The 25493-nt window shown below is 38.9% G+C and overlaps 1 protein-coding gene across 9 annotated transcripts in view; it reads right to left on the bottom strand.

The window, feature by feature from the left end:
- Positions 1-25493, bottom strand: part of CATSPERB (cation channel sperm associated auxiliary subunit beta) — a 191740-nt gene that overhangs the window by 94112 nt on the left and 72135 nt on the right. For 8 of the 9 annotated variants that reach the window (XR_001905019.3, XM_017961478.3, XM_017961480.3 and 5 more), the window contains 5 exons: positions 18952-19047; positions 18694-18812; positions 17978-18010; positions 9977-10043; positions 397-443 (listed from right to left, as the gene is read on the bottom strand). Coding sequence is in view for 8 of the 9 variants with exons in the window: in XM_017961478.3 (XP_017816967.1) it covers positions 397-443; positions 9977-10043; positions 17978-18010; positions 18694-18812; positions 18952-19047 (362 nt within the window). In the remaining variant the exon portion in view is untranslated. The remainder of the gene's footprint in view (positions 1-396; positions 444-9976; positions 10044-17977; positions 18011-18693; positions 18813-18951; positions 19048-25493) is intronic. The other variant, XM_021941473.2, reaches the window with a different exon arrangement.

Raw genomic sequence — 25493 nt, 5'->3', positions numbered from 1 at the left:
ATGTGGTGGAGTGCGCCTGTAGTCCCAGCTACTTGGGATGCTGAGGCAGGAGAATCGCTTGAACCTGGGAGACAGAGGTTGCAGACAGAGTGAGACTCTGTCTCAAAAAAAAAAAAAAAAAAAAAAATCCTTTATGTCTGTGCCTCTCTTCTGAGGGATATGAGCCCAGAAAACATTGCAATGCATCTCTTTCTGGTACAAATTGTTTTTCTAAAATCATTGCTTAGGTCCTGATTAACATAATTAGGTAAGTACTACTAAACCCAAGTAGAAACATCCCTGGGAGCAAAGAGTGATTGTGAAGCCTTTCAGTCTGTAGGATTTTTTAGATTAATCACAATCCATGAAGTCATGTACAACAAAATTTCTTAACTTATAAAATATTCGATATCATACCTCACTTAGGGTTCTGTTTCTCTCAAAGGTGATTGTAACATAATCAACTATAAAATAAATACAAGAGTACAGGAATTATGAGCACATCTGTATTTCTAAAACTGGAAGGGTTAGTCTTAATAGTCATCATGAAAATCATAGAAGTTATTTTTGCAAGTAAACCTTATGGTTAATGAAAATAATAATAATAAAAGTTATGTATCATCAAGTAATGTATACTTGAATCTAATTTTCTTATCCCTATTGCAAGTGTACCTATTGTCTCAGATTTAAGTTAGAATTTTTTTTTTGTTTTAGGTCATTAACTTATATAAAGCAAACTTATCTTTATATTTTGGTCTAGTTTTATTTTATGTCATTTTATTAAATCTAGTTGTAACTGAGTAGCTTAGATTCAAAATGCATTTTAAAACTTTTTTTATTCCTTTCTTGATTTCTGCCTTTAAAACATACTTTGGAACTTTGTTTCCCTCCCTTCCCATCTAACACTCCCTTGCACTGCTGACTTATTTAATTATGTGCTTGCTTAGAAGTTCCAGGGGCTAATTTTGAAACAAATCAGACATGGAGAGTCAGTTGTAAAATTCCAGAGATTACCTCAAGGAGGTTAGTCTACAACCTGGCCATCATGAAGATGACACCAGCCTATGCTCCAGGTAGACCATGATTCAAGACAGCCACTGGGACAAAACACACAGACCTTGTACCCAGCATCATTCGTGCATGCCTTCCACCCCAAGTTCCCCCTTCTAAACTCCTCTCCCCAGCCTAAAGTTTGGAATGGTCTTTTAAAGGCATGAGCCTGGCCACTCTCACAACTGCTGGCTTTTGGAATAAAAGTCACTTTCCTTTCACTGCATCTCATCCTTGTTCATTTGGCTTTATATGTGGCAAGCAGCCAAGCTTGCATTCATTACAAATTTGGGAGTCCCTTTAGGGAGTCTGCATTTTGAGTGGTCTAGTCTGTCAACCTAGTTTGCAGCGAGTGGGGGAATTGGCTGCAGCAGTGTGCCAGGGCTTTCCTCTTCATGCTACCGGATGGGAAAAGAGTTGCTCATGAATACTAGCTGCTGCTGGCAAGCTGACCCTGCAGCTGGGGCTCTGGGCATTTTCCTGGCAGCTGCTGAGATACTTTTGTCTCAGGCAATCTTCCTTCTCTCCCTGTCATGGCGTTAGCTGCCTACTACACTTTGCTGGTGTAGGGTAAGTGACATGTGAAGAAGCTGACAGACTTCAGAACTGGATAAGTCAACTGGAATGCACCCAGTTCTCCTCTGTCTCTTCTGTGGTAACACTTGAGCTCTGCTCCATTTGGACATAGCTGCTTGTGACATTGTCTGGGCAGGAACACCATCTTTATCTGTGGCATCACTTGAGCTTTGTTCTGTTTTGACCTAGCTGCTCATGGGGCCATCTGAAGTTGAGACAAGGTTTCAGGACTTTTATCCAGTCCCCTTGATGGGGAATCAGCCTGGGAGTGTACCATTTGAATCTGTAACTGTGTATGTATGTGATCTACATTTGGGCCCTTATCTACTTGCAACTTTCTTTCCTTCTTTCTCTACCCTTTAAGGCAGCATGTATAAGCCCCCCCACTCAATCTAGGGATCCAACCCTGAAGTAGAACAATTTCTGTCACCCTGGCTCTTGGCTGGGTTGCTCTGTATTGGACCCCAAAGTACTTCTCAGAGCTGTGCCAAATCTTATGGGGGAAAGAAGCATGTGATTTCTTCTGTAGGTTATCTAAATGGGCCTGTATCCCACTTATGGTTTTCAATGCTATTTGTCGGAAATACCTGGGATAAACGTTGAAACAGTCCCAACTCCAATTCTTTTGCCCTTTACCCTTTCTGTCCACTTGTTTTGCCATCTCATTTGTTGCCCTTCCATTATGACTTACTGGGATTGCAGCAGGACCTGGACTTAGATTAAGGTGGATATGCTAAAAAAAAGGGCTATACTGGTCATTGCCAGTCATTAGCCTGTTGGGGAAATTAATTCTTTGACACATTTGGCTCTCCTAACTGTGTGGCAAAATTTACACAGGCATGCCTATTGGGATAATGAATGGTACCATCAACACCGGTTGTGTAAAGTAAGGAGAATTCGCCCAATTCCTGGCAATCTAGTTGCAGGGAATTATTGATAGAGGCAAAAGCAAGGCATCAATAGAGGCTGCTCCTCTGCTCACTAGAGGCCCCTGATTTTGGGACTCCAGCTGGTTACATATTATGGTCCATTTCTGTGCACATTTTAAACTGATGGGCAAATTATAGCAAAAAAAAAAAAAAAAAAAAGTCAGAGCTCACATGGTTAATTTGCAACTGTAAAGTTAATCAGAGTTCTAAAGCTACCTTCTCTTTTTTTCCTGCCTGCCTTGAATATGCTTTGAATCTGCTTTTACTAAGATGTGGTGCTAAGATAGGACTCATTATTTATGTTCTAACTGAAATGTAAACATTGGAAACTCATTTGGAATGGAAGAAAAACAGGATAAAAGAGACTTTTGAAAACTGAACTGCCACATGAAATTTAAAGTAGTTTCTTCTAATTCTGTAAGGAATGTCAATGGTATGGAACCAAAAAAGAGCCCGTATAGCCAAGACAATCCTAAGCAAAAAGAACAAAGCTGGAGGCATCATGCTACCTGACTTCAAACTATACTTCAAGTCTACAGTAATCAATATAGCATAGTACTTGTACCAAAACAGACATCTAGACCAATGGAACATAACAAAGATCTCAGAAATAACACCACACATCTACAACCATCTCATGTTTGAAAAACCTGAGAAAAACAAGCAATGGGGAAAAGAATTCCCTATTTAATAAATGGTGCTGGGAAAACTGGCTAGCCATATGCAGAAAACTGAAACTGAACCCCTTCCCCACATCTTATAGAAAAATTAACTCAAGATGGATTAAAGGCTTAAATGTAAAACCCAAAGCCATAAAAATCCTAGAAGAAAACCTAGGCAATACCATTCAGGACATAGGCATGGGCAAAGACTTCATGATGAAAACACCAAAATCAATTGTAACAAAAGCCAAAATTGACAAACAGGAGCTAATTACACTAAAGAGCTTCTGCACAGCAAAAGAAACTATCATTAGAGTGAACAGGCAACCTACAGAACGGAAGAATATTTTTGTAATCTACCCATCTGACAAAGGGCTAATATCCAGAATCTACAAGGAACTTAAACAAATTTGCAAGAAAAAAAACAAACAACCCCATCAAAAAGTGGGCAAAGGATATGAACAGACACTTCTCAAAATAAGACATTTACACAGCCAACAAACATATGAAAAAAGAGTGCAACATCACTAATTGTTAAAGAAATGCAAATCAAAATCACAATGAAATACCATCTTACACCAGTCAGAATGACGATTATTAAAAAGCCAAGAAACAATAGATGCTGGCAAGGCTGTGGAGAAACAGGAACGCTTTTATACTGTTGGTGGGAATGTAAATTAGTTCAGCCATTGTGGAGACAGTGTGGCAATTCCTCAAGGATCTAGAACCAGAAATGCCATTTGACTCAGCAATCCCATTACTGGGTATATACTCAAATGAAAATAAATCATTCTACTATAAAGACACATGCACATTTGGGCCCTTATCTACTTGCTACTTTATTGCAGCACTAGTTACAATAGCAAAGACATGTAACCAAGCCAAATACCCATCAATGATAGATGGGATAAAGAAAATGGGTACATGTACACCATGGAATACTATGCAGCCCTAAAAATGAATGAGATCATGTCCTTTGCAGGGACATGGATGAAGCTGGAAGCCATAATCCTCAGCAAACTAGCACAGGAACAGAAGAAAACCAAACACCACATGTTCTTACTTGTAAGTGGGAGTTGAACAATGAGAACACATGGACACAGGGAAACGAACAACACACAACAGAGCCAGTTGGTGGGTGGGGGGCAAGGGAAGAGAGAGCATTAGGACAAATAGCTAATGCATGTGGGGCTTAAGACTTAGATGACAGTTGATAGATGCAGCAAACCACCATGGCACATATATATCTATGTAACAAGCCTACACGTTCTGCATTTGTATCCTGAAACTTAAAGTAAAATAGAAATAAAAATAAAAAACAAAACTGAACTGCCATAGAGACTGCTTTACCCAAATTTTGGTCCATCGCTTTTCTTGGATTACCTACTAAGGCAAACAAAGTTCAGCCATGTGAACAGATTCCAATTTTGTCACAAAAATAATTCAGATCCAGCTATCTTTTATAAAATGATGAGATTATATTGCTATCTTATGGCTAGAATTTGAAGGTAAAAGCTATTGGATATTTGTGTGTGCATATACATGTTTAGATATGTTTATGTGATGTTGATGTATTATGTGATGTGTCATATCTGGCACACTACCAAGCTGGCTTATAAGTAAATGAGTACTCATAAATGAAATCCAAAAGCTCTTCAAATTCACACGAATCTTTGATAAATAAAACTGGTTTTAAATATGATTAATAAAATTAACATAGAAATGTCTTCAGAAGTGTCAGTATACATTTTTGTCTGAGTTTACCGATAAGATATGTTTTGTATTTGCCTCTGCTAGATATATTAAGCTGTCTGGATTTGGCATAAAAGTTATAAGGCTATAAACCCAGCCAAAAGCAGAATGATCTTTGTTTGTATGATTTTTTTGATACATAAGACTAATTTAATATTGGTAGTTCAGTGAAAACAGCCAAATCTTCTAAGTTGTCAGCAAAATGCCCATGTGTTTAACTTTAAGGTTCTTAGGTGAACCCCTGATGTTTATGAGCTTTAAAAATGGTTAACAGAAAAATAACTTTAAATAATGACTAGTGCTAATATCTCAGTTTTCAAAAGTAATCTAGATTAATGATTAAAAATGAAAAAATCAAATCATGTAAATGGGGTAAATGCTTGCAGGTAAACTTTTTATGAAATTTAAAATCTTAAAATTATTTTGGATGCTCATTTTGATGTCTGGGTCATTTCCAACTAAAAAAGGGTTATGATGTGGGAAAACATGTTTATAAAACTTGTAGAATTATTTCATCCATAAAATGTTAACATCTGATAAACAGTTCAGGATTTCTTGCTTCCTAAGCTTTCACTAAAGTTTAAAGTTATTAAAAATAAAAATACTAGTTAATATATAATTCTGTAAGTTGTGTTCTTATTAAAATACTTTTTGTATGAGAAAATATCTTATATGGTAAATTTCTGTCCTAAAGTAAAATGATTGTTTAGGAAAGAGGTAATATAGGACAAGATAGAAAGTCTAAGCATGCTATAGATGGCCTGTGTCATAAGCCATATCCATAGATGGCCTATGTCAGATGTAAGATTTTACATCTTATCAAGATAATTTCTATGTTGTCTTTATTAGATTTTTGATAGCTTAAAAAACCTGAGATTTAAAAGGGTTAAGGTTTTTACAGCCACATAACCTTCTACATTGCCCTTAAAGTCTTTTGATTATCACTTTGATTAAATGAATAACTATTATTTTACAATGACCTATTCTTCTATTTTGACCAAATGTTTTGAGCCTTTTAGCATCTTTCACAAACGTCCTCAAAATCAAATCCTAAATTAAGTCTCTGACTTATTTCTTGGGCTCATCAAAGCTATAAAAATTAATCAATGCAAGTATGTAAATCTTTTTATGGCTTCCAGTCAGGTCATAGACTCCAGTATCACCATCTCCAGCTTCTTGAAAAGGTCCTTAACAGGTACTATTAACGAATCCATGTGCTGTTAAGTTACAGGGCTTTAACTCCTAGATGGACATATCTCATCTAAAGAAGATGCTGCCTCTGCCAGTATCTGATACCAATCTCAAGTCAACCAAAGCCTCACCTTTAGACCCAGACAAAGGTGACAATCAAAGTATACTGCCTTAATAGGACACAGGACAAGCCTGTATTAAAAAACATTAAGATTCATTTACTAATTTTGCCCCATCTGAATTAATATAATTTATTCTGTGCCTTAATTCTAAATAATTTAAATGTTTAGCTACCTGTGAGCTTCCTTTCCTATCATTCTCAGAATGAGGCAAGGCTTATAACCATTTCATTTGAAATGTTGCTAATTATGTTTTACTTTACCTCCAAAATTGAAACTATCCAGTCCTTCCAGGCCCAGGGACTATTGCAGAAGAGGTGGTCATGTGATATTATAAGGGCTGGTTTTGAGGCATAAACTTAGTTCAGAACTTCCAAATCAAGGACAGGCACACAGATGCCTAAACAGCTAAACAAAATGCTTGTGTTTTGTATAACTAATTGCTACAAGCTAAGATTATAGTAGCCCAATGCATAAAATATATACATAAGTCAATTTTATAACTTTGTTTTTTGGCTTTTGGATTTTAGCTCTTATGCTGCTTACAAGGAATTTTAAGGGTTAATGAGTGCCTGCCCACCTCCATTATAATCTGGCCTGAAATGTTTAATTGGCTATAAGTCTTTTGACTCTAAGTTCCTTGGCTATAGGTGTCCCACTGGAGGGCATGATGGACCTGGGACAGGTAGTCACACCACCCCAGCATTAGTATGGGACAAAGTAAAACTTGGCCATTGATACTGCCTCTGGCATATCTTTACCAAAAAAGAGGAAATATAAACCAAAAAATAAAATACTGAGTCCCCTACCAACTAAACAAATCCTCCCCCTTGGCCAAAGGAACCCCAAGAAAAACCCTTAAAAACTTAATTCCCAGCCATGATGGGATGGAAAGTCAGGCATGCCTCATTATATTCCCTCTGTTTTATGATTTAGACACTACAATTGATCACTATTAATTATCATAAGACTGACAGAACAGGTCTTTATGGCAATAAGCTATCAAATGATAAACAGGACCTAAGCTCATACCAGACAAGGATTAAGTCTCCCCCCAAGGTAAATGGAGTCATATGTTACATGCATGTTCATTCAATATGCATGTGTCAGGACCACTTTCATAAATATTCATAGGTCCTCCTAAAACTTGTTCAATTCATACATTTAGCCAATCTTTCATCATGTCCCCACAGGACCCCTGAGTATGATGGACAATGGAGAACAAACTTACTTTCTTATTGATATGGGGGGCTATATATTCTATAGTTAACATCTGCCTATCCTCTGATTCAAAAAAGAATGTGATGGTTGCAGGAATGTCAGAGCAAATTGTGACTCACTCCTTCCTACAATTTGTAGATTATCATCTTGGAGACCACAATGACAGGAGAAACTAAAGAGATGAACCACACTCTAAAAAAATTGCATTGCCAAAATATGTCAAGAAAGTAATTTGACTTGGGATTAATTTTTCCCATTGCCTTACTCTGAGTCAAGGTAACACCCCAAAGTGGGAGCAGGTTGAGCCCTTTTGAGATTGTTTATGGGAGACCCTCCCTGGGAGTCCCACCTTTAGACCTAATAAATAAATTAAGAATTAAACAATACATACACCAGTTAGGGCAGACACTACTAACCATGCATCAGTTTGCTGCTTCCAGGTCCTCATACCCAAGGGGCGAGCCCCTTCACCCTTTCCACCAAGAGTTAAGGTACTGCTAAAAAGTCTTGGGAAAAAACAAGGACCTGACTGGCAGCTACCCAAAAATGGATGGGCCTTATGATGCACTGCTGACCGTGCCTTCACCTGTCAAATTGGCTGGAATTAAACCCTGGATACATCACACTCAGGTGAAGGCTCATCCTCAACCTGATACTTCAGACAACCAGCCTGCCTGTTCATGTGTGCCAAGAAAAGACCTAAAACTGTATTAAAGGAAAAAAATCACACAGATAAGTACTACCTTTTTCTTAACATGAACTTCTTAACAAGTTTTGTAGTCATGACAAACTTAACAAGTTATCTCTGCTGAAACTAACCTTTTTGCTGAATGGGCACAAATGGTAGCTTCCCTCCAGAATAGAACAGACTGCTGGGTCTGTGGGGAATTGCCCTTTCTTCCACTGCAGGCTTGCCATGGTGCATGCAAGCCACCAACCTAAGTACTTGGAGTAACTTCTATACCTGGTATGGGGCACTTCACCCATTTCCCTTTCATGGCCATAACTCATCTCATCATAAGCCTCATGAATTTCCTACTTGCCAGGAAATCAGGAAACATGTTTTTCAACTAAGTCGCGAGTAGGTCAATGTCATCTCCACCTTGGGATATGCTGTACACAATAGTGTCAGATGGCTGACAGAGGTACAAATACAGGTAATAGGTCAAGCATCACTATGCACTGAACACCACAACCACAGCACACCTCAAACTAACACCTGTAACATGGGATGATTACCTCCCCAGCAATGTAATCAGACTCTTCAACTGACTAGCAATTATATGGCTGGGGTAGCAAAACAGCTCCTTCTCACATGGATCCAACCCTTCCCTCTGGGACTGGCTATGGGCCTGTGGCACTCACAGTTGGCCCTTCCTACCCTTTGATTGGACTGGCAGATGCATCTGGGAGTACCCTTACCTACCAGGATGAATCCTGTTCCATGTAGACTCTGCCTGCCAACTGGAAAAGCACAGACGCCAGACACCACTGTCAAAAATGGGCATCCTGGTGGTTTTACCCACTAGCCATCTTTCTCCCCCAGGCAGTGACCATAGATGTAGAATTACAAGTAGAGGCCCTGACTAAGCATATGGCTGCTGCCTTTAATAACACCCACCATGCCATCTCTCTTCTTACTGAAGAAACTTTCAGATTAGGCAAGTGACCTTACAAAACTATATGGCTGTAGATATCCTGACTGCAGCCTAGGGCGGCACTAATGCATTAAGACTGTTGTCTATATATACTACATTATTCTCACAATATAACCTAAGCCATGCATGCACTGGATACTCATATTCTGCTATAGATGCCTTCTCCCAGTAACGGATTGGTTTAGTCAGCCCCTTAGTGCATGGAAGACTTTCATATATAGCACAATTTTGCTCATTGTCCTCTTCAGCTGTTGTGGATTTTATTGCTGTTGTATACTCCGCACAAGGATGCAGGAAAGATGTTCTCAGAAACTCCTATGTCCCTGCACCATAACGCTCCCGCAAATTCCTACTGCAAGTCTAGGAACTCGAGAATATTTCCAACTCCAGGTGGACAAATTCCATTCTGGTACCTCCTACCTATGGCCCTCCTCAGCAGGAAGTAGCCAGATCAACTATGCCACCCATTTTCCATAGAAATGGAATGGAATTTCACAATGGAAATTTGCAACTGAGTGGCTTAGGTTAAAAATGCATTTTTGAAACTGTTTTTTCCTTTCTTGTTTTTGCCTTGAAACATAGTTTGAAATTCTTGGTTTCCACCCGACACTCCCTTGCACTGCTGGCTTATCTAATTATGTGCTTGCTTAGAAGTTCCAGGGTCTAAATTTGAGACAAATCAGACATGGAGACTCAGCTGTGAAATTCCAGAGATTACCTCAAGGAGGTTGGTCTACAATCTGGCCATCTTAAAAGACCATTCCAAAGGCTGAGCTTGCATTCAGTTACTCATATATGTAAAAGTCTTTTAATACAGTATATCTTTAACCAAAATTTACCTTCAAAGTGCTCTCTGTTAGCAAAACATCTTTCACTATACCACAATTTTCCTTTCACATAGTCAACCTACATGAATAAATAAAAATATCACTTAGCCAATATGTAGACTTAAGATATCTTAAGATATAAGATAGAAAAAACTAAAAAATTTCAAAGTTTGATAGTTCAGGAATGTGAGGCAAATAAAGAGACAAAAATTGTATGCAAATAAAATGAACGATTGTAGAATGAGGACAAGAAACAGGAATATACATTTTGAACAATGCACAAAAAAGGCATAAAAAGAAAAGAAATCACACATGAATTAGCGTATGTTAATGGAGGATGCCTTTGTCTATGAACTGTCTTTCAGAAGCTACCAGAAGTCATTAGTCTTTCAGCACAGTTACAATGGGTCACATGTTTATCTTTTATCCTCATTAGTGGCAGCTGGGTTTAAGGAGCATTCCCAGAAGCCTGACAGCAGCAAGAAGCAACAGGAAAAAGGTTTTCAAAATTGGTCATGAGAGAGAAGCTTCAAATATATTGAATATGTTGGATATAAATGTTGGATATTAATTAAATGCAACAATTTGAGATTATTTTATTATAGGAAGATTCTGACCTTCAAATTTCTGTTGGGATGTAAGAAGGACTTTCTTACATTTTTATAGATCAATAATATAATCTGTATGATTTGTGTGCAGAAGCCTTTGCTGATTTCTAATGATAAAACTTGAACACATGAGGAGACACTTCTTTGTTTTTTTGTTTTTTGTTTTTTTTAATTGAGAAGGAGTCTTACTCTGTTGCCCAGGCTGGAGTGCAGTAGCACGATCTTGGCTCACTACAACCTCCGCCTCTCAGGTTCAAGTGATTCTCCTTGCCTTAGCCTCCTGAGTAGCTGTGATTATTAGCCACCATGCCTGGCTAATTTTTTTTTTTTTTTTTTTTTTTTGTATTTTAGTAGAGACGGGGTTTCACTATGTTGGCCAGGCTGGTTTTGAACTCCTGACCTCAAGTGATCCACCCACTTCAGCCTCCTAAAGTGCTGGCATTTTGGGTGTGAGCCACCACACTGACAGAGGAGTCACTTTATTTATTGATTGATTGATATGGGGTCCTGGCTCTGTCACCCAGGCTAGAGTGCAGTGGCATGATCATAGCTCACTCCAGCCTCAAACTCTTCAGCTTAAGCCATCCTCCCACCTCAGCCTCCCAAATAGCTGGGACCACAGGTGTGCATCACCATGCCTGGGTAATTTTTAAATTTTTTGAGGGAAAGGAGTCTCACTATATTGCCCAGGCTGGTCTAGAACTCCTGAACTTAAGCAATTCTCCTGCTTTGGCTTTGTAAAGCACTGGGGCTATAGGCATGAGCCACTGCGCCTGGCTCCCAATGAATTTTTTTAAGTGTCTACATTGTGCCATGTACGGTGCTGAAATTTTTCATATGTAATGTTATTTGATCACCTCATTTCTAAGAGGTAGATATTGTTAGACTCATTTTAAAATGACAAAATTGAGGTCCAGAGAGTTATACAACTTGTTCAAAGTTTTATGTTACATGGCTGGTAAGTTAGCCCAAAATTTGAATCCAGTCTGTCTTCATTTATTCACCCATTGACTCAATAAATTCATCGAGACTGCCTATGTGCAAGGCCGTGTGGTAACTTATCAGGATACAATAGTAAATAAGATAGACCTTGACCGGAACCTAAAATCTTGTGAGGCTAGTCTGGGGGCTCAACAGACAAAATAGGGTGATAATGATAGGAATCTGTGCTGCGAACTTGGACTGTGCACAGAAGGAGCACCTTGGTGGTCAGGGAGGGATTTCTGAAGAATGAGTTGAAATTCTCTAAGTGAAACAGGAGGAAGGAGTACATGCTAAGAAGACAAAACATGTTATGCAAAGGAGTTGAGGTGTGAGAAATGTTAGCGCATTCAGGGAAGGTGAGTGGTTTAGCATGGCCAGGCAGATGGCTGCAGGTAGGGGCAGGATGGCTGCAGGTAGAGGCAGGTACACTCAGGCTGAAGCAGTAAGCATTTTGTGTGTTACAAGAATTTTAATTTTATCCTGAAAGAAGTGATCCATATTCCTTGCTGTTGCCACTAAACAGATTTTGGTGGATAACTAACAGATTTTATCTCATGCCAAACCCCCAATTTAGGGATCTTATACTTCCTATTACTTTTGCCTGGAAATGCTCTGTCAAAATAATTATTCCAAGTCACTCAAGTTTCTGCTTAAATTTCATCTCTTTGAAAAGGCTTGCTTTAATCACCCTATTTAAAACAGAATATTATCTTCCCCTCACTCTTTCTCTTACTCTGCTTTAATTTCAACAAGCACTTATTACTATCTAAAATCACATTATGTATTTGTTTGTGTATTTTTTAATGGTCTAACCCCCTCAGTAGAATGTTAAGCTACATGAAAGTAGGGACTTTGTCTTGTTCACTATGGAATCCTCCTTGTCTGAATAAGCATTGAATATAGGAAGTGCTCAACAAATATTTGTTGAATGGATGAGATTTACTGAATGAATAAATCATTAAATATTCACTCGTTCAATTACCTGCCTAAACACCCACATATATCTCATTCTGAACACCTTTGCTTCAATCATTAGTAAAAGAGGTCTTATTTAAAGATAGATCCTTATACCCTTAAAAATAATTTCACTTGGCCAGGCACGGTGGCTCACGCCTGTAATCCCAGCACTTTGGGAGGCCGAGGCGGGCGGATCACGAGGTCAGCAGATGGAGACCATCCTGGCTAACACGGTGAAACCCTGTCTCTACTAAAAATAAAAAAAAATAAAAAATAAAAAAAATAAAATAAAATTAGCCAGGCGTGGCGGCAGGTGCCTGTGTCCCAGCTACTCAGGAGACTGAGGCAAGAGAATGGCGTGAACCCGGGAGGCGGAGCTTGCAGTGAGCCGAGATCGCACCACTGCACTCCAGCCTGGGCGGCAGAGCGAGACTCCGTCTCAAAAAAAATAAAAAAATAAAAAATAATTTCACTTTTCCCCTTTCCTCCACTCCCCAATCCCAGCACCTCTCTACCTTCAGAACACTGTATTTCCCCTCTCCCTCATCACTATCAACCATCCCTGAGTTTTACTAAGATATTTTAGTTTAATAAGACTTATTATAATATCCTTGCTAATTGTAAAAACTTCCATGAAGGGCAATTCGTGATTTTTAAAAAATATTGCATAAGCATTTATCCCTTGATCTTCCAGTCAAGTTCTAGGATGTATTGTATCTACATGTCTGGACACATAAAATTTCTAGGTACAAAATTATTCATGGCAGCATTATTTGTAATAGCAAAATATTGGGAAATTACCCAAGCATCCAGCAATGGATGATAATTTAAATAAACTGTGGTTAGTTCATACAATGGAATACTTGTAGCTGTAAAAAAGAAACAAAAAAAGAAAAGAAAAAGAGGCTATTCTCCATTTACTAATACGGATTTTTTCCTATGATATTGATAAGTGAAGAAAATAATTCAGCATAAATACATATATTTATAGTATAATAAAAGGAAGAAAAGTATATATATATTCCTAATTATTTGAATTTCCATTAGAAAACACTGAAAAGATATAAAATAAAAAAAGATTACCTGTAAGGGACAAGGAAAAATCAGGGTGAATATACAGAGAGGCGGGATAGAGACTTTTCAGTCTATATCTTTTTGTAACCTTTTTAGTTTTTAACTATGTGAATGTATTACCTATTTGAACATCATAATTTTTAGGTGTTGAAAATTCTCATTTCCCTTGCAACATGTCCTTTCTTGCTATAGGCTGTATGGGAGGGAGGTGGGGCCTTTGGGAGGTGATAAGGTGAATGGAATTAGTACCCTTATTTGATGTGGGGGTGATTCAGTGAATCGAATTAGTGCTCTTATAAAAGAGAACCCAGGGAGTCTCTTGCCCCCTGCCATGTGAGGACACAGTGAACACATGGCTGTCTACGAACCAGGAAGGCAGCCCTCACCAGACACTGAATCTGCCTGCACCTTTATCTTGGACTGTCCAGGCTCCAGAACTGTGAGAAATAAATTTCTGTTCTGTATAAGCCACCCAGTCTATGGTAATTGTGTTATAGCAGCTCACATTGGCTAAGATGTCTCTGTTCAAAAATCCTTATCTAGGCTGGGCACGGTGACTCATGCCTGTAATCCCAGCACTCTGGGAGGCCAAGGCGGGTGGATCACTCAAGGTCAGGAGTTTGAGACCAGCCTGGCTAACATGGTGAAACCCCATCTTTACTAAAAATACAAAAATTAGCTGGGCATGGTAGCACACACCTGTAATCCCAGCTATTCAAGAGACTGAGGCAGGAGAATCACTTGAACCCAGGAGGTGGAGGTTGCACTGAGCCGAGATTGCCACTGCACTCCAGCTTGGGCAACAGAGGGAGACTGTCTCAAAAAAAAAAAAAAAACAAAAACATTATCTAGTACTCCATTTTTATTTATATGGATAGACAGAAAACACACGAATAAATATCAGATAAAATGAGAGAAACAGTCAAGCATTTCTCATCACTAGTCCTCTCCTCGTTTTCTTCCCCTTTATTGAAATGTCTGTTCTTTTTCATTTGTTTTATTAAAAGTTCTTTCTTGAGTATTTTCTTTAGTTGGGATAACCAGGTCGTATACTTTCTTAATCTGAAAGGTGAATAATCTCTTGGCTGGAAATAGAAATTCTGGACTTTGGTTCTTTTGTGTTAAATAGACTGTAGATGTTGATTTCATAGTCTTCAAGCTTCTACTGTTGTGTAAATAAAATCTAATACCAGTGAGGTATATTTTGCATTTGCTCTTTCTGTTTGGATACTTGTAATATTTCCCCCTTAACCTTAAAATTGAGGAATATTCCTTGGATATGCCTACATTTTTTCAGTGCTCCCTGGAATTTAGTGGATTATAATATATAGCTTTGGAACTTTCTTAATCTGAGTTAATGTTCTTCTTTTTTTGGTTATTATTGCCTGTCTTATATCTGTTCCTTTTTAAATTTGTCTGAAAACTCTTTTGCTCACCTGTTAGCGCTTCTGGATCTCTCCTCAAAGGCTCACTTTTGCCCTCGTGATTTCTAGTGATGTTCCTTAGATGGTTTGAGAAGTTTCTTCATCTTGATTTTCCATGCCACTACTCTGCATTTAAACAGTGGTCATTCTATCCTTCAATTTATTCCATTTTTAATGGAAATTTTGGTATTCAGTCCCAGGAAGTATTTTTATGCTGCGCTTGAAGCTCTTTATTGGTATTGACTGTGTTCTTGCTAATACCTCAGTGCTAATGATGGTAATCACAGAGTAGGTGCTCATTGGGTATTTGTGAAATGATTTTATTTAAAAATGTTATTCTTGTTCAATTGTTGCCTTATCCACCAGCAACTCTAGTTTTATTCTAATGATCTTTGCTCGCAGAATGCCAGGCTACTTAAGTGTGCCTTGAAGTATGGGCTCAGGTATGGTTTGTGGAGCACCTCGAATTTTGACAACTGGAATAAGAGATGGCAAAGTGGTCTGTAGCCCTCTGGGCTGCCATGCCACCACCTTGGAAACGGAAGGGGCTCCCTTCTTTCCAGGTCTCCTTCAGCCTGCCTACCTCAGGCACAGGGAGAATGCAGCCCTCCAGGTAGGCCTATCTCCAGCCTCACCCTCAGCCACACTCCCAAAGCTGAGAGAACCCTTCCCTAGGAGTTCGTGGAGCTCTGCCAGTCAGACTCCCTCCAGAATCCTTCACCTTCCAGTCCTCTACTCCCCGCTCCGTGTTGCCAAGCACTTTGTTCTTAGGTAACCCATGAGTGAGGTAACGGCATGCCAGATCTCCTCAGTGAGATTCCTCAAAGCAGGCTTCCAGTGAGCCCAGCTGTCCAGTGACCCCAGCAGCCTTCTGACTTAGCAGGGCAGGTAGGCTGAAGATGAAAGCTAAACAGAGTTAAAGGTCACAGTCTCCTCCGTCCATTATTTTACTTTCTGTGTGATTCTTCTTTAGGTGTAACTTTTTAAAATATTTATTAGCTTTTCTTCAGTTTCCTATAATGTTCCTTTCCACTTATTGTAATTGCTGAGATATTTGGATTTATTTCTACTGTTTTACCTCGTAGTTTTTCTATTCTTTAACCTTTATCTCTCCTCTCCTTTCTTCCTTTTTGTAGAATAGATGGATTGTTCTTTAATCTTGTTTTCCTTCCTCTGGAGGTTTGGAAGCTTTAGGTTATATTCTTTTTGTTTTATTTTAGTTTTTTGGTAATTATCCTTCAATTCTTAACACATATGCTGAATTACATATTTTTCTAACAAATTCTTAACTTATTCCCCATATTGGTTCTCCTTACAAAGGTCTTAAATGCTTTATTATCCACTGAAAACTACTGCCATTTCTCCTTGTTATATTGTCTAGAGTTTTGGTTCCATCCAATTATTAAACACAAAATGTATAACTTATTTTTTATTTATTTAATTTTTATTTTTATTTTGAGACAGAGTCCAGCTCGGTCACCCAGACTGGAGTGCAGTGGCGTGATCTCGACTCTCTGCAATCTCTGCCTTCTGGGTTCAAGCAATTCTCATGCCTCAGCCTCCCGAGTAGCTGGGATTACAGGCGTGAACCAACACATCTGTCTAATTTTTGCATTTTCTGCAGAGATGGGATTTTGTCATATTGGCCAGACTAGTCTATAACTCCTGACCTCAGGTGATCTACCTGCCTCAGCCTCCCAAGGTGCTGGGATTACAGGCGTGGACTACCACACCTGGCCATAACTTATTTTTTATACCAATTCCATTCTTTGAACACATATTTACTAAGTACATACCTTGTGTCAGGTGCCATTCTAGACACTGGGATCTAGTAGCGAACAGCATAGACAGGGCTCCTGCTCTCCTAGGTCTTAGAACTTACATTCTAGTTTTCCTCATTGCTTCTGGCATCCTACTCCTTCATGGGGATTTCTGGATGGTAAACCCTCCCAATGTCTTTAGGTGTGAACATTTTCTTTTCACTCTCATTCTTGAGTTATTTAGTTTAGCTAGGTATGGAATTCTATTTTGACAGTTATTTTCCTCTGTTCTTTATAATACAAATCATTTTTGCCCATCTGGCTCTCTTAGTTCTCTGCTTTGCTTGTCCTCTGATTAGTATGACAATTAGTCAGTTCTATGTGCTTCCTGAGAAATAAATGCTCCTTTCTCACAGACAGTGTGAATGTGGGTGTATGTGCACATGCACATGTGCACACAGACTGGAGCCTGCACAATACAAGATAAAGTGCAGGCAGATTCAGTGCCTGGTGAGGGCCACCTTCCTGGTTCATAGCCATCTGCTCACTCTATGAGGACAGAATAGGGAGGGCATATGGCAAATGGCTAGGAACACTCATGATTTCATTTGTGGTTTTCCAACCGAAGCATGCTTATATTCTGATGGGAATGACCTAGTCCATTAATCACAAAACTTGACTTTTTAACATACAGAGGAGATAACTGATGGAACAAAATCCCCAAAAAGGCCAGAAGCAGACCAGTGACTAGATTATGTGACATTTTTGTGTAAGTTAGAAAAGATACTCCTCTCTCCAAGTAGGATAGACTTACGCCTGGGTAGATGGATTGGGGAGTAAAATGTTAGCCAGACCCCAGCACCTACTGTCTTCAATCAAGTGCCCTTGTGCAGAATCTGAACTGAACAACCACAGCTAGCCTGGACATAGCATAGGAGACGAGGTGAGGGTGGCCTCTGAAACAGGGAGGAGCACTTCTTCCTTTGAAGCAGAGGAGGCGAGCACTGCTTAATGATTGCTACAAATATATATAAAAATAATATATGCTATAAATTCATATATATTTAAATATATATTTTGTTTAAACTATAAATAATATAGTAACTGGAATAACATATATTGTGAATTATTGACTTGCATCTCATCTCAAGTCACCAAGTAAACACATATCTTCTAACCAGCCCTGGGAAATGTAAAGCTTCTTACCCTTTCAAAACCACAAAAGTCTGCTCTGGAAAACTAGAAGAAAAGAAAAAACATTAATATTTGCTTGCATATCAGAAGGCCTAACAAAACATAGCAATTTAAATTATACCAAAGGAAATAAACCATATACATTCCTTGAAAAAAATTATACCAAAATTATATGGTTTTTCTATCCTAGCAGTTAGGATAGCCAAACATTAAAAGCAGACTCTGATATAGTTTATACAATATCCTGAGAATTTCCCCATCAGTCTTTGCCTTATTTCATTATTTTATTAATTTACTTATATCTTAGTGTGATTCCAGAAGAAAACCATGCCTTTTAATGATTTAAATGGAAGAATTAAGAAGTATGCAGGTGGGCCGGGTGCGTTGGCTCACACCTGTAATTCTAGCACTTTGGGAGGCTGAGGCAGGTGGATCACGAGGTCAGGAGTTCGAGACCAGCCTGGCCAACATGGTGAAACTCCATCTCTCCTAAAAATACAAAAATTAACTGGGTGTGGTGGCGCATGCCTGTAATCCCAGCTACTCGGGAGGCTGAGGCAGGAGAATTGTTTGAACCCAGGAGGAGGAGATTGCAGGGAGCTGAGATCACGCCACTGTACTCCAGCCTGGCGACAGAGCAAGACTCAGTCTCAAAAAAAAAAAGGAAGTGTGCTGGCATATGCAAGTCTGCTGCCCACTTGGGTTTAGTTACAAAGCAGTTTACATACCGATAAAATGCGGTGTGATGGATAACGAAGATCTTCACTTATAAAAAGGCCCAAAGAGGTGAGGACGACTAAAAAATGATTTGTTAAAACCATATCCACCAATGAAAGGTCTTCATGTTCTAAACCAAGAAATCATACCATAGATTAAAAATTAAGAAAAAAGTGAGCTCCTTAGTGAAGCAAAGACAATTTATAGATATTAATCAAATATTGATATAAGTAAAATGCTCAAGATGAAGGCAATGTTAGAGGAGTTACCTCCTTCAAGTAGGGAATAGATAGCCTCTGTCATGTTAAACCATGTGGTATCAGAATAATGCCAGAATCCACAAAAGGTTACGCCTACGTAAACACCTGCCATGAAAGAAAAGGAAAATTAAAGCCAGGCAACTTTACAAGGTGAGTCACTCAATTGTATGGTGTTAGGCCTTCAGGGGCAAGAGCCCAGAGTCAGTTCCATCTTCCAACTTGTCCTCTCTTGCCTCAACTCCCTCTCAGCACTTTGACTCTCACTTCCCCAAGCGTTGGAAAGATGAAGTAACTTAAAGTTACACCACATAATATTAGCCAACCATCTGATTGACTCCTAGAATGATTACTGCTGGGAATAATATGCCCTTAAAATCAATCCTCTTAAGGTATTGGTTCATTCTCTTAAAGTATCTTCCAAATTGTACTGTATCTTTTTTTACATAGAAGGGCATCAGAATATGCCACACCAAAATATGCCACTTTGGTTCAAGGATTTTTTTTTTACCTGAAGGCAATTGAGAATCAATAAACACAGTCTCTACCCTCCCTTTATCTGCTTAAAAGCAAGCATAAATTGCCCCTTGTACCAGAAAAAAAAAAAAAAGAGCATTTTTATCACTGGAGATAGGGAGCCCTTATCTGCCATTAGTTCCCCTATATATTTTCTAGTCACAACTTCCTTACAGCTAATTGTTCCTTGATTCCTAAATCCACTTCCTTTGTGAAAATGGTACATAATTTCCTGATTTAACCACTTGAGCTTCATTTCTTTTTTGTGGACTGCCATGCTCATAAATAATAAAAAAAAAAAATTTGTGCCTTTTATCCTGTTAATCTGTTATTTGGGCTGGGCATGGTGGCTCACACCTATAACCTCAGCACTTGGAGAGGCCGAGGCAGGAGGATCACTTGAGCCCAGTAGTTTGAGACCAGCCTGGGCAACATGGTATAACCCTGTCTCTACAAAAAATGCAAAATTAGTCTGGTGGTGCATGCCTGTAGTCCCAGCTACTCAGAAGGCTGAGGTGAGAGGATCGCTTGAGCTTGGGAGGTCAAGGCTGTAGTGAACTATGATCATGCGACTCCAGGCTGGGAGACAAAGAGAGACCCTATCTCAAAAAAAAAAAAAAAAAAAAAAATCTGTTATTTGTTGATTTAATTCATAGAGCCCTATTCACTAAGCATAAGAGAACAGAGGAAAAATTTTCCTCCCTAACAGTACCCTTCTAAGCATAAAGATGCTCCTATTTCAGGAATACAATTTTAGTTAATAATAATTTTTTAAAACTCCAAAGAAGAAAATTAAAATGTAAACTCCAAGAGAGGAAAAACTATGATTTACTTTTTTATTTGTGATTTTAAAAATAGAAAAAACTTTTGCTAAAGTTTCATTAAAACCTTGTAAATGAAGAAGATTGAACACATCACAAATCCTAAAAGTACTTTGTTCCCCGACCCCATCTTTTCTTGGTCTTAGGTAGGAATGTCTGGAGTCTTTTGTGTTTTAAATGTGAGGTGCTGATCTGAAGTTTTGTCAAAGGACATAACTACTGGGCTGGGGAGGAGGGGAGGCTAAGGACCCTTGGCAATCTAACGCATATACTTTATTTCCAAAAGAGGACATTTGTAGAACGAGTCATATTGTGAAGTGTGAGTTTTGACTGCCAGCTCTTTTCTGTTTAAGGAAAGCTGTAGAAGGAAGTGTTATTTATTATTGTATACTTTTTCCAGGAAGAGGAAAACTAAAGATAAACTTTGCCTTTCTGAGAGTTAAGTCTAGTTTTACAGATAATGGTGGAATTTTTTTTTTAATTTGACAGAGTCTCACTCCACCACCTAGGCTGGAGTGCAGTGGTGCAATCTCCACTCACTGCAACCTCTGCCTCCCAGGTTCAAGCGATTCTCATGCCTCATCCTCCTGAGTAGCTGGGATTACAGGTGTGCACCACCATGTCTGGTTAAATTTTAGTAGTTTTGGTAGAGACAGGGTTTCTCCATGTTAGCTAGGCTGGTCTCGAACTCCTGACCTCAAGTGGTCTGACCGCCTCAGCCTCCCAAAGTGCCGAAATTACAGGTGTGAGCCACCACCCAGCCTAACGGTGGAATATTTTAAGTGGGAATAATTATAGATGTCCAGCATGCTATCACATGACCAGATTCTTGCAAAAAATGACTATTTAATGCAGAAATAATAAAATAAACACTTTATGCTGGTTAATATTTACAGACTAAAATTAAGTTACAGGCTACTCTCTGTGACAAACTATCCCAGGGCTTCCAGAAGCTGATGCAGACCGTTGTGAAAAGTTTAGCTTTTATTCTAACGGCAAAGGGAAGCCACAGGAGTGTTGGAAGCAGGGAAGTGATGTGATCTGGTTTATACTTGAGAACATCATTCTGGTAGGTGTATGGAGGCTGGTTTGTATTGGCACAAGAATGGAAATAGAGAGATCACTTAAAAGGCTGTTAATTAGTCTAATAAAAAAAATGTTGACTTGACCTAAGATTTTAGCAGAGAAGTGAAGTGGTCACATTGGGGATGGACCCTGGAGACAGCACAGTCGGGGAATGTTGTGAGGGTAAGAGCAGTCAAGAATGTGTCCTAGATTTCAATTCTGACCAATTTAATACTAATTGGGATGAGAAATACTGGAGAGAAACAGATTTTTCGAGGGAGATGAATCAAGAGTTCTGGATTAGACTTGCTGTATTTGAGATGCTCATTAGCCATCAAGAAGAAATGCATAATAGACAGCTGAAGAGAGGAGTAGTTTTGTTTCAAAGGGGTGGTCAGCAGCAGCAATACAGATTTGGGAATCATCAGCCTGAAGATGACATTACTACCATCAGACTGGCAAGTCTTCCAGAGGGAGAATGTGGTAACTTAAGGAAGGAGAGCCAAAAACAAAGTCCTAGGTTCATCAGCATTTAGGGGTCACACCAAAAAGGAGCCCTCCTAGAAAACTAAAGAGTGACCAATGAGAAAAGATAAAGAACTTGAAAGTATTATCAAAAAAGCTAAAAGAAGAAAGTGTTTTGAGCAGAGACTGGTCGACTGTGTTAAATGCTGCTGGAAAGGAAAGTAGAATGGGCATAAAAGACTGGCTGTTGGAATTGGCAATATGGAAATTGTGAGTGGCCTTCAGAAGAAATGTTTTAGAAGAGTGATGGAAACCAGAGTCTGATTTGTAGTGGAAAGAAGATAAAACGGGAGGTGGAAAAACAGCATCATCTACACTAAATGCTGGCCTTAAATATTTTTTTTGAAGGGGAACAGAGAAGTGGAGATGGAAGTAAAGCGAGATAAATGAAGGCTTTGTTTAATTAAGATGGGGGATATTAGGGTATGTCTCTATCCTAATGGATACAATCCAGTGAGGAGGAAGAGTGTGATGATGTTGGAGAGAAAAATGAGCTTGAATGCTATTGGTGTATAGGAATGCTACTGATTTTTCTACATTGATTTTTGTATCTTGAAACTTTACTGAAATTGTTTACCAGTTCTAGGAGCTTTTTGGTAGTCTTTAGGGGTTTCTAGGTATAAAATCATACTGTCGGCAAAGAGAGAGAGTTTGACTTCTTCTATTGGATGCCTTCCTCTCCTATTTGGATGCATTTTATTTCTTCCTGTTGCCTGATTGCTCTGGCTAGGACTTCCAGTACTGTGTTGAATAGAAGAGGTGAGAATGAGCATCCTTGTCTTGTTCTGGTTCTCAAGGGGAATGCTTCCAGCTTTGGCCCATTCAGTATAATGTTGTTTGTGTGTTTGTCATAGATGTCTCCTATTATTTTGAGGTCTGTTCCTTCAATGTCTTGTTGGTTGAGAGTTTTTAACATGAAAGGATGTTAGGTTTTATCAAAGGTTTTCTCCACATCTATTGAGATCATTATATAGCTTTTGTTTTTAGTTCTATTTATATGGTAAATCACATTTTTATGTTATTTTAAAAATGTCAATAGCTTTTTGGGTACAAGTAGTTTTTTGTTACATGGATGAATTATGTAGCTGTGAATTCTGAGATTTTAGTGCAACCATCACCCAAGTAGTGTACATTGTATCTAATGTGTGGTTTTTTATCCCTACCTCCCTCCCAACCTCCCCATTCTGGGTCTCCAAAGTCCATTATATCACTCTGTATGCCTTTGCTTGCTCATAGCTTAGCTCCCACTTATAAGTGAGAACATATGGTTTTTGGTTTTCTACTCCTGTGCTGCTTCACTTAGAAAATGGCCTCCAGCAACATCTAAGTTGCTTCAAAAGACATTGTTTCATTCCCTTTTATGGCTTAGTAGTATTCTATGGTGTATGTATACCACACTTTCTTTATCTATTTATTAGTTGATGGACACTTTGGTTTGTTCCACATCTTTGCAATTGTGAATTGTGCTGCTATAAACATATGTGTGCAAGTGTCTTTTTCATATAATGACTTTTCCTTTGGGTAGCTACCCAGTGGTGGGATTGCTGGATCAAATGGTAGATCTACCTGTAGTTCTTTAAGGAATCTCCACACTGTTTTTCATAGAGGTTGTACTAATTTACATTCCCACCAGCAGTGTATAAGCATTCCCTTTCCCCCACATCCATACTGCCCAAAACAATCTATACATTCAATGCAATTCCCATCAAAATACCGACACCATTTTTCACAGAATTAGAAAAAAAATCCTAAAATTCATACAAAACCAAAAAAGAGCGCAAATAGCTAAAGTATTCCTAAGCAAAAAGAATAACATTTCTTGATTTGCATATGTTGAACCAATTTTGCATCCCAGGAATGAAGCCTACTTGATCGTGATGAATTAACTTTTTTTTTTTTTTTTTTTTTTTAGATGGAGTTTTGCTCTTGTCACCCAGGCTGGAGTGCAATGGCGCGGTCTCAGCTCACTGCACCCTCCACCTCCCGGGTTCAAGAGGTTCTCCTGCCTCAGCCTCCCAAGTAGTTGGGATTGCAGGCACTTGCTACCACGCCTTACTAATTTTTATATTTTAGTAGAGATGGGATTTCACCATGTTGACCAGGCTGGTCTCAAACTCCTGATCTCAGGTGATTTGCCCACCTCAGCCTCCCCAAAGTGCTGGGATTACAGGTTTGAGTCACTGTGCCCAGCTTTGAATTAACTTTTTATTTTTTATTTTTATTTTTTAAATTTTATTTATTTTAATAATATTTATTTATTTTATTATACTTTAAGTCCTGGTATACATGTGCAGAACGTGCAGGTTTGTTACATAGGTGTATATGTGCCATGGTGGTTTGCTGCACCTATCAACCCGTCATCTACATTAGATATTTCTCCTAATGCTATCCCTCCTCTTGCCCCCATCCCCCGACAGGCCCTGATGTGTGATGTTCCCCTCACTATGCCCATAGGTTCTCATTGTTCAACTCCCACTTATGAGTGAGAACTAGTGGTGTTTGGTTTTCTGTTCCTGTGTTAGTCTGCTGAGAATGATGGTTTCCAGCTTTATCCATGTCCCTGCAAAAGACATGAACTCACTCTTTTTTTACGGCTGCATAGTAATATGCTGCTGGATTCTATTTGCTACTATTTTGTCAAGAATTTTTCTGTCTATGTTCATCAAAATATTGGCTTCTAGTTTTCTTTTTTTGTTGTGTCTTTGCCAGGTTTTGGTATCAGGGTGATGTACTTCCCCTCGAATCTAAAATAAAAGTTAAAATTATTAAATAAAAAATTTTAAGAAGAATACTACCGTAGGAGTAAGATAGGGGAAAGATCATTGTACGAAAAGAAGCCTTGAAGCTGGGTACTTTTTACTGTGTGGATCATCCATATGGATGGTGAAGTCACCAAAAATAGTGATGAAAGTCAAGTGGAGAGGAAGGCAGGGACCCAGAAGTTAAACTTGTAAATGAATGACTGTGAGTGGTGAGGAGGTCACCAAATGCTGGCAACCAAGAAGAGTTAGAGGGAGGTAAAGTCTGAGTTCAAAAAAGTTCCATGTTTCAAACAAGATGAAAGGAGTAATGATTAAGCAGTAATCCTAAGGAGCAAAGACAACAACCCCCACCTGGGTTTTGAGATATGTGATATGTGGGAGGGCTGAGGGGAAAGAATGTCATCTGGGGATGACCAGGCACTCTATGGAAAGAAAGTTAAAGGACCATTCAGAAAAAAAGTGAGTGATATGGGGGAGTTTGTTAATGACAGGCCACAAATTCTAATGAAAGGATTTGGGTGGATAGAGAGGGATAAAAGTTTGAATCAAATTAGAGGATGATCAGAACAGTATGTGGGATAGGATAACCAGAAACGATCTAGGGAGGTTTATGTTTCTGGTAACTGATGGGAGACCTGACGTTTATATCTGAAGAATATCCTAGAGGAGGAAAGGGGGTAATAAGTCCAAACTGGAGTACATGGGGCTACTGCATAGCTGTTCCCACCATTAACTCCATGTGGTATGAAGGCCAGGAGGACAAACAAGGCCTCACAAAGGAATTGCTAGTTGGGTGTGGTGGTGTGCACCTGTAATCCCAGCTACGTGGGAGGCTGAGGTGGGAGGATTGCTTGAGCCTAGGAGG

This window comes from Papio anubis, chromosome 7 (assembly GCF_008728515.1).
Source record: "Papio anubis isolate 15944 chromosome 7, Panubis1.0, whole genome shotgun sequence".
Lineage (NCBI taxonomy): Eukaryota > Metazoa > Chordata > Mammalia > Primates > Cercopithecidae > Papio > Papio anubis.
This window is presented reverse-complemented; position numbering and strand designations above follow the sequence as displayed.